Genomic DNA, 13,725 nt, shown 5'->3' on the forward strand with positions numbered 1-13,725 from the left:
GGAAAACAAGAAAAAAAAATATTCTGAATCTCAGAAGCCAGAACAGCAAGAGGGATCGCTGCGCAGTGAAAGCAGCAATCCCTCTTGCTGTTCTGGCTTCTGGGATAGCTGCGCAGCCTGCATTCGCTCCATAAGACGCACACACATTTCCCCTTACTTTTTAGGAGGGAAAAAGTGAGTCTTATAGAGCAAAAAATATGGTGTGTGTGTATATATATATATATATATATATATATATATATATATGCTGAAATTGGCTTTACAATTCTTCTTTCGAAGACTATAAATATTGCGTTGGGGTATCATATCACTGCCTTACAGCTACTGAAATCTAGATCTTTGAAACACAATTTTATTCTAATTTGATTAACACCAAACTTTTCATTAAATTTGATTGTTATGAAACAATTTAAAAAATAAAAAATAGGGAAGGGAAGACCTCCCAGGGTAAGAGACGAGGATTAAGAGCTAAGAGAGGAAGAGGAAGGAAGGAAGGAAGGAAGGAAGGAAGGAAGGAAGGAAGGAAGGAGGGAAGGAAAAGGAAGGAAGAAAGGACTGGAACAATCATACTACTTAGCAATTGTATAATGCTTTATAGTGTTCAAATACATTACTAACTTGGCAAGGTAGATTAATAATATTAATATTAGCCTCATTAATATAATACTTGTCATTATGTTGAGTGTGGGAGAGAGGCCAATAGAGGACTCATCCATTAGAGGTATCCTACTTTCACATCTGTAATGAGTTCTTTGTTGTAGTGCTTTTGAGATGTGCAATAGATCATTACAAAAAAATCCCTGAGATCTTTCCCAGTCTGCATCTGTACTGGAATTGTTTTAAATACATTATTATTATTATTATTAATTATTATTTCATCACATGTTTGGCAACGCTGGGAAAGGGTAAGATTACAAGTTTAATAAATAAATAAATGTGGAGCGTTTATTTCATTGGTCTGCTTCATTTGTTGATGTCTAGGATCCAATGAATGTTACTATCCCACCGTGGGAAAATTGCACCTCCCCAGACCTCTGTTGGAGAGATGGAAACTTGACCTGGACGATACGAAATATATCCACCACAGAATATATTAAAAAATGTAAGTAAAACACCGCTTTCTGTATCTCATAACGTAGAGCTTTTTCGGGCTTTCGAGTCCAGCAGCCCATCTCTGCCCCTTGCATTGTAAAACCTCTTCGCAGAGACGGCACAATATAAAATATTATGGTGATGGCTCTCTTTCAATGGGTGTGATTCAAATGTTGTAGTGGTGCCATTCTGATCAAAGAACGTCAAGTACAGAGTGCACAATTAAGGCAGCAAAGTTAACAAATAAAGTCACGTTAACATTTCAAAAGAAAACATTACTAAAGGATGTCAGATATAAAACGCACATTGGAAAAAGCATAATTAGCAAGAGAATAAAGTATTATCTTTTCTAATATTAATATTTTACTGAAAGAATGTCAATTATGAAGAAATAAAGTGATACAGAGAAAAAAAGGGGAAGGTGAGGGGGAAGGATGTGTATAAGAATATATATATATATATATACAAAAATGAACATGGGTAGGCAAACTAAGGCCCGGGGGCCGGATCCGGCCCAATCGCCTTCTAAATCTGGCCCATGGACGGTCAGGGAATCAGCGTGTTTTTACATGAGTAGAATGTGTCCTTTTATTTAAAATGCATCTCTGGGATATTTGTGGAGCATAGGAATTCATTAATTTCCCCCCCCCCAAAAAAATATAGTCCGCTCCCCTACAAGGTCTGAGGGACAGCCCCCTGCTGAAAAAAATTGCTGATCCCTGGCATAGAACGTATCTGCTGCTATTGCTGCCAGTCTGCCCATGGCAGTTCAGTGTGGGCAGCGGCTGTGGAAGTTCAGACTTGATGACCTGGGTTTGCACTCAGAGACAGCCAAGACTACTAGTTCTTCAATGCCAGGCATGTTCAATGCGTCGATTGCGATCGATCAGTTAATCGTGGGATGAATGTTCGTAGATCGTGTGCCTGCCCCCCCCCTGCACCCATCCCTGGGTGGTAGATCACTGCCAGTTTTTATATTGGATTGTAGATCACAGCCTACATCAAGTTGGACATGCCTGTTCTATGCCATCGATGCTGTCAAAACCGCAAAAGTTCAAATGCAACGTAAAACATGCAGTGTATCTCATCTAGCTGCTCCAGTGCATGCCAGAATAGGTAGACCCCTTGGGAAATACAGTGGTACCTCAGGTTAAGTACTTAATTCATTCCGGAGGTCCGTTCGTAACCTGAAACTTAACCTGAAGAAACACTTTAGCTAATGGGGCCTCCCGCTGCTGCTGCACCGCTGGAGCATGATTTGTGGTCTAATCCTGAAGCAAAGTTCTTAACCTGAGGTACTATTATTTCTGGGTTAGCGGAGTCTGTAACCTGTACAGTCGTGCCTCAGGTTACAGCCGCTTCAGGTTGCATTTTTTTCGGGTTGCGGACCACTGAAACCCAGAAGTACCGGAACGGGTTACTTCCAGGCATGCGCAGAAGTGCTAAATCGCGCTTTGCAAATGTGCAGAAGTGCGGAATTGTAACCTTCGCGTGCACAGACGCGGGTTGCGAACGTGCATCCCGCGCGGATCACGTTCACAACCCGAGCGTCCACTGTATAGCATTGGTATATTTTGGATGGATAGATATAGGAAAAGGTTTTTTTGTTATCACTGTTTCCACATGCAGCATCGCCATGGAGGTGAGGGGAGTTGCACTTGCGTGGGGAATAACATGCAAACTTGACAGCTCCCAGAGCAGACTAATTGTGTGTGTGTGTAACTAAAAAATTTGTATCTCTCCTCCTCCTATAGGTAATCACATTTTTGTAGACTCAGGTCTCTCAGAAACTGCCGTCGGGCTCATTCTCCTTGCCTTCTCGCTGCTCTGTTTGTGCGTTTGCCTGATCCTCATCGTTAAATTACTGAATTCCGTCCTGCAAGGACAAGTAGCAAATATTATCAAGAAGACATTCAACACGGGTAACAATCTCTTTCTTTCTTTTTATTACATAGCCTAACAAGTAGAAATACGTCAAGCACAATGTATAATGGCTTTTCTTGTCCACAATGCAGTGGAATCAATAAAAGCTAGTGCAACATGTACCCAGTGGGTCATATATTTTTGTCTCTGGAGGAATGGAACGGTTTTTATCCAGCTCTCGTCCCTGGTCATAAGTGGTCAGGCAAGCCCATTCTGTTTTATATATATATATATATAATATTTATTAAAGATTTTAAACATTATCACCAAACACATATAGACCCATCCCCAAAATACAATAGACAAAAAGAAAAGAGACAAGAAAAAGAAACAGACAAAAATTACATACAACGTCAAAATCAACTTCTTGATAACCATACTTTCTTCACCTTTTTGGACTTCCTCACGTCCCCCGTTCCTGCGTTCCAAATTTATAAAGTTCTAGACAGCAAATTATCCCCTTTTTTTTCAATTCTTATTTTGTATTTTTTCCAATATTATGTCTCTAGTATAAATTACTTTAACCAAAAGTTTAAATATATAATTTAGACGTAATATTAACCCAAAATTTAATTTTTTCTCCAATTTCGCCTGTTCTCATATTCCTTTCAACTTACTGGTGCCATGTTGTTTTCATTCTTGCATCTTTCTTAACATTCATACAATTTACAATGTTTTTGTAGGTAGTCCTTGAATTTCTTCCAATCCTCTTCCACTGCTTCTTCTCCCAGGTCGCGGATTCTGCCAGTCATTTCTGCTAATTCCATATAGTCTATCAGTTGCATCTGCCATTCTTCCAACGTGGGCAAATCTTGGGTTTTCCAATGTTTAGCGATAAGTATCCTTGCTGCAGTTGTTGCATACATAAAAAATGTTCGGTCCTTCTTTAACACCCTCTGGCCAACAATGCCCAGAAGTAAGGCCTCTGGTTTCTTAGGGAAGGTATACTTAAATACCTTTTTCAACTCATTATATATCATTTCCCAGAAAGCCTTAACCCTAGGGCAAGTCCACCAGAGGTGAAAGAACGTTCCTTCAGTTTCTTTACATTTCCAGCATTTGTTATCAGGCAAATGATATATTTTTGCAAGCTTGACTGGGGTCATGTACCACCTGTATATCATTTTCATAATATTTTCTTTTAAGGCATTACATGCCGTGAACTTCACACCAGGCAAGCCCATTCTGTCAAATGTCATATTTGGACTTTTTAAGTCAAAATCCAAAAAAACAAACAAAAAACCACACCTGCATAATTATTATTTTTTTAAAACTATAATGCGCTTAGAAAGCGGTCTGAGGACTTCCATGTCTCTTTCTCTTTCCCTCTTAAAAATCATTTGCTGTTGCTTGCCATGCTTGTTAAAAACTTTTGACCAATAAGTCCCTGGAAGCAACAGTATGCTATGAGGTACCATCTCTCCCTTGGTAATTGTAGGGACAAAAAACCCCAGTTGCTTCTATGTACCTGTGGGGATGAGTTTACAGAGACACTGTATGGGGGAGAAAAAAGATGGCTGCCTGATCCATTGGATACAGACCAGGAAGGTTCACTCCAAATTGTGGAACAAACTGAAATATTTCCCCATTCCTGCTTTTGCCTGTACCTATATATATCACCAAGACGCGGGTGGCGCTGTGGGTTAAAACACAGAGCCTAGGACTTGCCGATCAGAAGGTCGGCAGTTCGAATCCCCGTGACGGGGTGAGCTCCCGTTGCTCGGTCCCTGCTCCTGCCAACCTAGCAGTTCGAAAGCACGTCAAAGTACAAGTAGATAAATAGGTACCACTCTGGCGGGAAGGTAAACAGTGTTTCTGTGCGCTGCTCTGGTTCGCCAGAAGCAGCTTAGTCATGCTGGCCACATGACCCGGAAGCTGTACGCCGGCTCCCTCGGCCAATAAAGCGAGATGAGCGCCGCAACCCCAGAGTCGGCCACAACTGGACCTAATGGTCAGGGGTCCCTTTACCTTTATATATCACCAAATGAAAAGGACTGGGCTGCATAGAGGGGGGAAATGTTAGAATTTTTTGTCACTCATCATACATTCATGAAGCTGCATGGAAGCTGCTTCCTGTGGTCCTTTTCCATTTGGATATGTGAGTTTTCCCAACCAGTTGGCAATTTTTCTTCTGCTGAGGGGCCAGTTGGGTGGAACAGACCCATCTGTTTGGCCTTTACAGCATTTGTACACTTACTGAAGTAGCAGATCAGAAGTATTGGACGGGATGTTTGTGAAAGAGAATTTATTCTGCAGTAAATTTATGAGGCAGGGGATATTTCAGCCTCACCCAGTAAAGTATCCCTCAACCTGATTCAAATAATATATAATGGTTGCACTCCAAGCTCTGTGATTCAGAAGGTAGGGTGCCAAGCAGGAAAAGGCAACAAATTTACTTTAAACTTTCCAAACACAGAAAGTGTACTATGAGGTAAACATACCTAGAGGACAAGTCAACACCTTTTGGCTTCTTATTTCAGGTAAAGATCAAATGACTTTCAAGTTTTCTGGCAAGTGGCTTAAGTAGGGCACCTTGGTGTTTAGCTAAACAGTTCCACACATAATTTTGAGCAGAATATTCTGACTCTGATGCCTCCTGTACTTTTGTTTTCCAGATTTTCCTTATCCATTTGCTTGGCTGACAGGATACATGGCCATGGTAGTTGGTGCTTTCATGACTTTTGTTGTTCAGAGCAGTTCCGTGTTCACATCTGCTATTACTCCACTTGTTGGTAAGTGTTGTGTGGAAGCATTTTAAGTAACGGTTTTTGGAGTGGGGGTGTTGAATTAGCCTAACTTTCAGCTACTAAAGTTAGGAGCAAATGAGGTAATTCCAGGTTTTTATATAATACCATGTATATTTTTGTCAGATCTTTTAAATAAACAAAAACAAATCTACACGATAGACCTGCCTAGATCTCTAGTGATAGACTATGGCATAGAAATGGAAACATGTCCCCCCCTCCTCTGCCCCCCATCTCTTATGACGTGGCCTTAGACTGATAGTCCATTGCCATGCTTCCAAAATGGGGGCTTGAAAGAAATGGAGTCTTGCTGTAGACACAAATATACAATACAAATATTCTATTCTATGCATGGGACTGCCTTTGATGACAGTTCAGAAAATTTGGCTGGTTCAGAATTCAGCGGCGAGATGTTTTCAGCATAGAACACCGATCCTGGCCCAACTGTCTTGGCTGCAAATTATTTTTTGGGCCCAATTCAAAGGGCTGGTTTTGACCTATAAAGCATTAAATGCCTCAAGGATCCCATATGAACCAACGCGGACCCTGCAATCGCAATCCGAGGTCCTTCTTTGTGTGCCTCCTCCACAAGAGGTCTGGAGGGTGACAACAGGAGAACGAGCTTTTCCTGCAATGGCTCCCTGCTTGTCGAGAGCCAGTGTGGTGTAGTGGTTAAGAGCGGTGGACTCGTAATCTGGTGAACTGGGTTTGCGTCCCCGCTCCTCCACATGCAGCTGCTGGGTGACCTTGGGCTAGTCACACTTCTCTGAAGTCTCTCAACCTCGCTCACCTCACAGAGTGTTTGTTGTGGGGGAGGAACGGAAAGGAGAATGTTAGCCGCTTTGAGACTCCTGAAGGGGAGTGAAAGGCGGGATATCAAATCCAAACTCTTCTTCTTCTTCTTCTTGAATGCTCTCCCCAGAGAAGCTAGCCTGGTGCTTTTGCTAAATAGCTTTAGGCGTCAGGTGAAAAATGTTCCTCTATAATAAGGTTACCAGATTTTTTTCAATGACTCCAGGGACACTTTAAGTAAATAAATAAATACTACACATTTGGGTTGTTGATGCTGCAGCAATGGCGGTGGTAGAGGGGCAGCTGCCACCTTGACCTCAACCTCTACGTTTCCCCTTCCTCCAAGGCTTCTATCTCTTTTCTCCATGAGCCTGGGCAGCCCCTGAGTTGTTGGTTTTTCTGTTTTAGTGTGGGGGGAAGAGGTGTGCGGTGGGTCAGGCATGGGTGGTGGAAAAGGAGGACCGAGAACGGCGACGGTGGCAGGGCTTGGACAACACGATGCCTCCCTTCCCATCGGAGCAGCCCCAATCCCATTCCTACTTGCGTGCAAGCAGGAGGGGCGGGGATCCCTCAGCTGGGAAGGGAGGCTTCCCGTTGCCTAACTGAAAGATCCCTGCCCTCTCCTGATTGCACGCAAGCTCTGATAGGCCACGTGAAGCCTCCCTTCACAGCTGGGAGATCCCCGCCCTGCTCCTGCTTGCACGCAAGTAGGAGTTGGGAGGCTGCTCCGATAGGCAGCATGAAGCCTCCCTTCACAGCTTAGTTGCTGGGGTCAGAGAAGGTGGAGGCAGCCCGGAAGCTGCCTCTTAGAGCCCCTGCACCACCATCATATGGGGACTTCTGAGCAGCTCCTGAAGCCAGCCAGAGCCAACTGCTTCGGGCTGCTTAGACTGCCGCTGTTGCATTTCCCGGGGACATTAGATGAAATCCGGGGATGGAATTTGTCCGGGGACTTATTCGCAAATCCGGGGACTGTCCCTGGGAAACGGGGACGTCTGGTAACCCTACTCTATAACCAGCCCTTTGGCTGATTAAACCATCCATGGCCTTTTAAATGTCTTTGTGGGAGAAGAGGAATTGGGTGGCTTTTTGTTTTTTGCTTTGTGTTTCCATTCTGTCTTTTTATGTTGTAAACTGCCTTGCAGTCTTTGGATGAGGGGTGGTACATAAATTTAAGAAATAAAAAAATTGTATATAAAAATGCAGCAGTGTTTTAATATAGCTGTGACCGTCTTAAGTTGTGGTAGGTAAATTGCTATCCCTTAACCTTATAGTTTTAGGGCCGTCGTAATGGACGCCGTAAACATGAGACACTTCGGAGTCTTCAAAGTGCCACATGAATAATGATAAAATTCACGTTGTTGTTTTGCCCCTCAACTAGGAATTGGTGTTATAAGCATCGACCGCGCTTATCCCCTAACTTTGGGGTCCAACATTGGTACAACTACAACAGCGATTCTTGCTGCTATGGCCAGTCCGGGAAACAAATTAAAGGCTTCCTTACAGGTTAGTTGTGATTTCTGTTTTATATTATTTCCAAACAGAGAGTAAATGGGAGAATTTGAACATGACTTTTACTCCAGTCAGGACTGTTTTATCGTGGCACTGTGGGTTAAACCGCAGAGCCTAGGACTTGCCAATCAGAAGGTCGGCGGTTCGAATCCCTGTGACGGGGTGAGCTCCCGTTGCTCGGTCCCAGCTCCTGCCGACCTAGCAGTTCGAAAGCACGTCAAAAGTGCAAGTATAAATAGGAACCGCTCCGGCGGGAAGGTAAACGGTGTTTCCGTGCGCTGCTCTGGTTCGCCAGAAGCGGCTTAGTCATGCTGGCCACATGACCCGGAAGCTGTCTGCAGACAAACGCCAGCTCCCTCGGCCCATAGAACGAGATGAGCGCTGCAACCCCAGAGCCGGTCACGACTGGACCTAATGGTCAGGGGTCCCTTTACCTTTAAAAAACTGTGAGTGCAATTCTAGCACTTGGGGTTTTTTGATCCAGAGAAGTCCTTTGAGCATGAACTTAACAATAAGCTTGTAGTTGTTTTCCTGGGGCTCCAGTAGAGTCTTGAACATGCTATACTAAGGTGTAAGGGAGAAGGAACATGTTGCATGTGGCTGCGTGTATATTTTCTGCTACGTTTCATTTTAAAGTCTCCATGTCTGCAAGGGTCAGTAAGGAAATGCTAAAGGAGGTGCTTGCTACTTTGTTGTTTTTGTGCAGGAAATTATTTTCTCCTGGAAACCACGTTACACAATAACGTTTCCGAGTTGGATAAAAATAAATGTCTTATGCTATTTGAACACACTGCACCCATTGGAGGGCACAAAATAGGAACAGAAGATCGCCCATATTTACTTTTTGGATGAACCTGATGATGTTCAGAATGACATCTCTTAGATTCTTGAACCTGTGATGGTTTGGCATTTATATAAGCCCTGGACTTGCTTGTTTCCTTTGTTTCCCTTTCGTTTTTCCCCTTGCACACTCCCATTCACTTCCTGTCTCAAATGGCAAATTATGGTTTGTGCTTCCCCTCCAAACCAGAGTTGGAACTCATGGTTTGAATGTCGTTCCCAGTTTTGTTTCGGAGGACAAACATAAACCATGGTTTGCCATTTCAGATGTAATGTGTGCTACACAGGAAATAAGTATGTAAGTGTGTAATAGGATGAAGGATGGGACGATGGGAACATGCACACCCAAGGCTCATTCGTGAAATGCCAAACCATGGTCTGATGTCGTGACTAACCTCATGTGTTGAATATTTCCTCCCATGGTTCTTTAACTCAGTCTATTTGACAGATGACCATGATTCATTTTATAAAATTATGAATATAGGCTTTAATATGTTGGCTTGCTTTTTAAAACACACATACCTGGTATATCAGGTATAGCTGTATGTTTGCTGTGGGACAGATAACAGTTTGGGGAGATCTCCAGTTGGGAAAATTAGTACAGGACACCAATCCAACTTGTCCTCCCCGTGGCAAGAATTGTTTTAGTTCCCCTTGAAACTCCAATGCCATGTCTAGTTTGGCCCTTACTTTGATTTTGTTTAAATAATTATTTAATTTTAAAAATAATTTAAAGGTCTTAATAGATGGAATAGTAGGAGAGGATCCAATGAAGGGAGGGAAATAGTGCTTTCTCCCCCCGCCCCTTTTTTTGAATTTTTTAAAATTCAAAATTAAGACAAAACATATTACCCAAAAACATATCATCCTTATTCCCCCCCATTTTTCCTCCCTCCCCCCACCCTCCCACACAGAACTCTCGCGGCCGTTGTTGCATACATGAAGATATTTTTCAGCTTTTTTGGCAGATCTTTCCCTACAATCCCTAACAAAAACGCTTCAGGTTTTTTAACAAATGTTAAATGGAACATTTTCTTCAATTCGTTGTATATCATTTCCCAATTTTTTTTAAATTACATTACAATCCCACGACATATGATAAAAGATATCATATGTGGGAAATAGTGCTTTCAAGGGTATTTGTACAAAAGTCACACTTGTTTTAGCGTTCTTCTGACTAGTTCTCTTTTTGCTTCATTTCGTGTCTTTTCAGATTGCTCTCTGCCACTTCTTTTTCAATGTTTCTGGGATTCTCCTGTGGTACCCGATCCCTTACACGCGCATCCCCATCCACCTGTCCAAGGTTTTGGGGAACATAACAGCCAAGTACAGGTGGTTTGCTATTTTTTACCTTTTCATCGCCTTCCTTGTGATTCCTGTTGGTGTCTTTGGTCTGTCGGTGGCCGGCTGGGAGTACCTTGTCGGTGTTGGTGTTCCTATCCTGGTTCTCTTTTTCGCTGTGATCATCATCAACTATCTTCAAAAGAAGCGGCCTGAGAAGCTGCCCGAGAAGCTGCAAAATTGGGACTACCTTCCCTTGTGGATGCGGTCCCTGGACCCGTGGGATGATGTTGTGGTGTCGACAGGCGCCACCTGCGAAAAATACTGTTGCAAATGTTGCAAACGCCGGGGAGGCGAACAAATGGCAAGCGTGGCGCCGGGGAAAGCGATGGAAGTTCATGAAAACCCAGTTTCACTGGCTGATGAGAAAAACGCCTTTTCAAAGACACCGCAGGCGACTGAAATGAACTTGTCCACCACCCCCTTGTAGCAGAAGACAGGACTTCAAGAGCCGAGGGCTCAGGGACAAAAAAAGTGGGGGGCAAAATGTAAAGGGAGAGGAAAGAAGCGAAGGAGGGAAATGTATGCCATCTTCTTGCACCCGGCGAAAAGTGTGTATTGCTCTGTCGGTAGCTGAACATTTGGGCGAGCAGGCGAGAAGTCAAGTCCAAAATATCAGACACACACACTTAAGGACACATGCAGCCTTGGGGTCTTATGTGCACGAACTTGCCTCTAGTCTGCTGAGCCAGGAAGTGGGCAGCAGTACAGTGCTGGAGTGAAGGTCTGACTCTGTGCCATAGCCAGGCCTTTGGGCCTTCCTGCTCCTGTCCAGTACTGCTACAGACCCAAACTGCGTCTGCCAGCTGTGGTTGCTCAGCTTCTCATCAGTGGACCCAAAATCAGGTACACAGGGCTTAAGGCAACATTGGTACAGAAGGGATCTAGTCTGTGATTAGTAGCGTTGCATCAAGAGCTTTGAGATAGTACCACCTCCTTTCTGGCGGTTTCCAAAGTTAAGGCACAGGGCATCGTAAGAAAATCTTAAAGGTACCAAACTTTTTTTTAAAAAAAGAAATATTACTGAAAGAAGCTGGGCGTGTAAGAATAGGAATTTATAATTTTTAGCTTGATGCTTCCAGTAGTTTGTGTCTTCTAGCTAGAAATCAGGATATATTTACATACCCTCCAGCATTTCTCCAATGAAAATAGGGACGTCCTATTCTATAATAATAATAGTCATAATCATAATTTTATTATTTATACCCCATCCATTTGACTGAGTTGCCCCAGCCATTCTGGGCGGCTTCCAACATATATAAAAACATAATAAAACATTTAATAAACTTTCCTATACAGGGCTGCCTTCAGATGTCTTTTAAAAGTTGTATAGTTGCTTATCTCCTTGGTTCAGGGATCACATAACTCCATACCCTCCAACATTTCTCTGATGAAAATAGGGTCGTCCTCAGGAAAAGCAGGGCATTCCAGGATAAAATCAGAAACTGGGACGGCTTCTGTAAATCCGGGAATGTCCCTGGAAAATAGGGACATTTGCCCTGACTTTCTAGGGCACTTGTCTTTCCTGTGCCTGAATTTTTTGAGGATCAAATTCAGAAAGAGAGAACAGTTGCAGGATCTCACCATTACAGACCTGGCTTCCTTCAGACAGAGCATTTTTTTCAGAAGAGAGAACAAAGGGAGTTTCCCATTGAGATTCCCACTGAGGCCCACGTCTGCTCTTGGCAAAATTAAATTGCATAAAAATGGAATGTGATTTGAAACTATTTGCTATGATAATTTTTCTTTTATACCTCATCATAGCCAGGGACATAGGAACTCCAGAGGAATAACCTCCTGTGACCCAAAACTTAGAGCATGGCAAAAACTGGCCTTTCTAAATAGCACCCCAATAACAGAGTGCACCTTGTCCTATGATTTCTGGCTGCAACAGCCAGCATTTAAGCAATACATTTTTGCAAGTACAGTCAAACCTTGGTTGTCGAACGTAATCTGTTCTGGAAGACCGCTCGACTTCCGAAACATTCGATATCCAAGGCGTGGCTTCCAATTGGTTGCAAGAGCTTCTTGCACCCAAGCGGAAGCCGCGTCAGACGTTTGGCTTCCGAAAAACGTTTGCAAACCAGAGCATTTACTTCTGGGTTTTAGGCATCCGGGAGCCAAAACATACAATACAGTGGTACCTCGGGTTGCATACGCTTCAGGTTACATACGCTTCAGGTTACATACTCCACTAAGCCAGAAATAGTGCTTCAGGTTAAGAACTTTGCTTCAGGATAAGAACAGAAATCAGGGTTCAGTGGCGTGGCAGCAGCAGGAGGCCCCATTAGCTAAAGTGGTGCTTCAGGTTAAGAACAGTTTCAGGATAAGTACGGACCTCCGGTACAAATTCAGTACCACTGTAATGGAGCCGTTCGAGAACCAAGGTTTGACTGTAGTATCATGCAATATTGCATTCAGGTCGAGACTAAGACCCACATGGATTAAATTTGCAGCATATGCAAAAAAGCTCTTTTGACACTACTGCACGTTTTTAGGTCTTGTAATTTTGTAATGAATTCCAGGCCAAAGTGTTTGTCAACCTGACGTTTTCCCAAGGGGATTTTGGAAGGGGCTTATGAGAATCAAACCCTGGAAAATATTATGGGGCAGGGAGTACCAGGTCCTAACCATACTGCTGCGTCATCAGCTGTGGATTGAAAACCAAACCATCAGTTGATTTATGTAACATAGTTGCATATTATGTGCATCATTTATTTATTTGACAAAAAATACTTTGAGGTAAATTTTAACTGTTAGCTAAGACTGAGCAGGAAATTTTAACATATACGTCTGGCATTGTCCAAGCTTTGATCTCAGGGGATGGAACAAGTATGAAGGGGACATTTATATCTGCAAGATTCAGTAAAAGTGAAGGATTCTTCGCCTCCAGTTGTTCTCATGGGAAATATTTTACCTTTCCCTGTGGGGACCATTAGGGACTTAGAAGTTCCCACCTGTGGCCAGACCTTTAAAAAGGTACAAAAGAAAGTCACTCCCGCTTGTTAACGCATCAGAGACGATAAAATGATGTTGAAATGCGCTAGCTAAAACTCTAAGTCAGAACCAGCCAGATTTATGCACCTTTAAACTCCATTGTTTATTATGGAACGCCTTCCACTGAAATCAGTGCTATTTAAAAGTGCTGAAATTTGTCTACATATTTTTCTTCACTATAATTTACAATGAAAGTGAGAAATCAATCATGCAGCTCAGTTCTATGCACATTTACTTAGACAGTAACTCCTACCACTTTCAGGAAAGCTTAACCATAAGCAAATTTTAACTGAAAAACAGTATTACATTTTTTTTTTTAAAAAAAAGAGGCTTTTGTCCTGTGCACAGACTTTCTGACACTAGCATTTTTGCTTGCAGTTGTTCTTAAAGAAGTGGGTTTCTATCTTATAGTTCCACTGATATTTGAGGTTGTATATGGCTTTTATATAACTAAAGCAGTCACCTGTTTTATATAAGAAAAATA

The 13,725-nt window shown here is 42.7% G+C and overlaps 1 protein-coding gene across 1 annotated transcript in view; it reads left to right on the top strand.

The window, feature by feature from the left end:
* SLC34A2 (solute carrier family 34 member 2) overlaps positions 1-12,596 on the top strand; it is a 29,448-nt gene extending 16,852 nt beyond the window's left edge. Inside the window, exons 9-13 of the mRNA XM_077934434.1 lie at positions 982-1,102; positions 2,847-3,014; positions 5,631-5,747; positions 7,933-8,057; positions 10,117-12,596. Coding sequence (XP_077790560.1) covers positions 982-1,102; positions 2,847-3,014; positions 5,631-5,747; positions 7,933-8,057; positions 10,117-10,674 — 1,089 coding nt within the window. The 3' untranslated portion in view covers positions 10,675-12,596. The remainder of the gene's footprint in view (positions 1-981; positions 1,103-2,846; positions 3,015-5,630; positions 5,748-7,932; positions 8,058-10,116) is intronic.
* The last annotated feature ends 1,129 nt before the right edge of the window (positions 12,597-13,725 follow it).

The sequence above is a fragment of the Podarcis muralis genome, chromosome 9 (genome assembly GCF_964188315.1).
Source record: "Podarcis muralis chromosome 9, rPodMur119.hap1.1, whole genome shotgun sequence".
Taxonomy (NCBI): Eukaryota; Metazoa; Chordata; class Lepidosauria; order Squamata; family Lacertidae; genus Podarcis; species Podarcis muralis.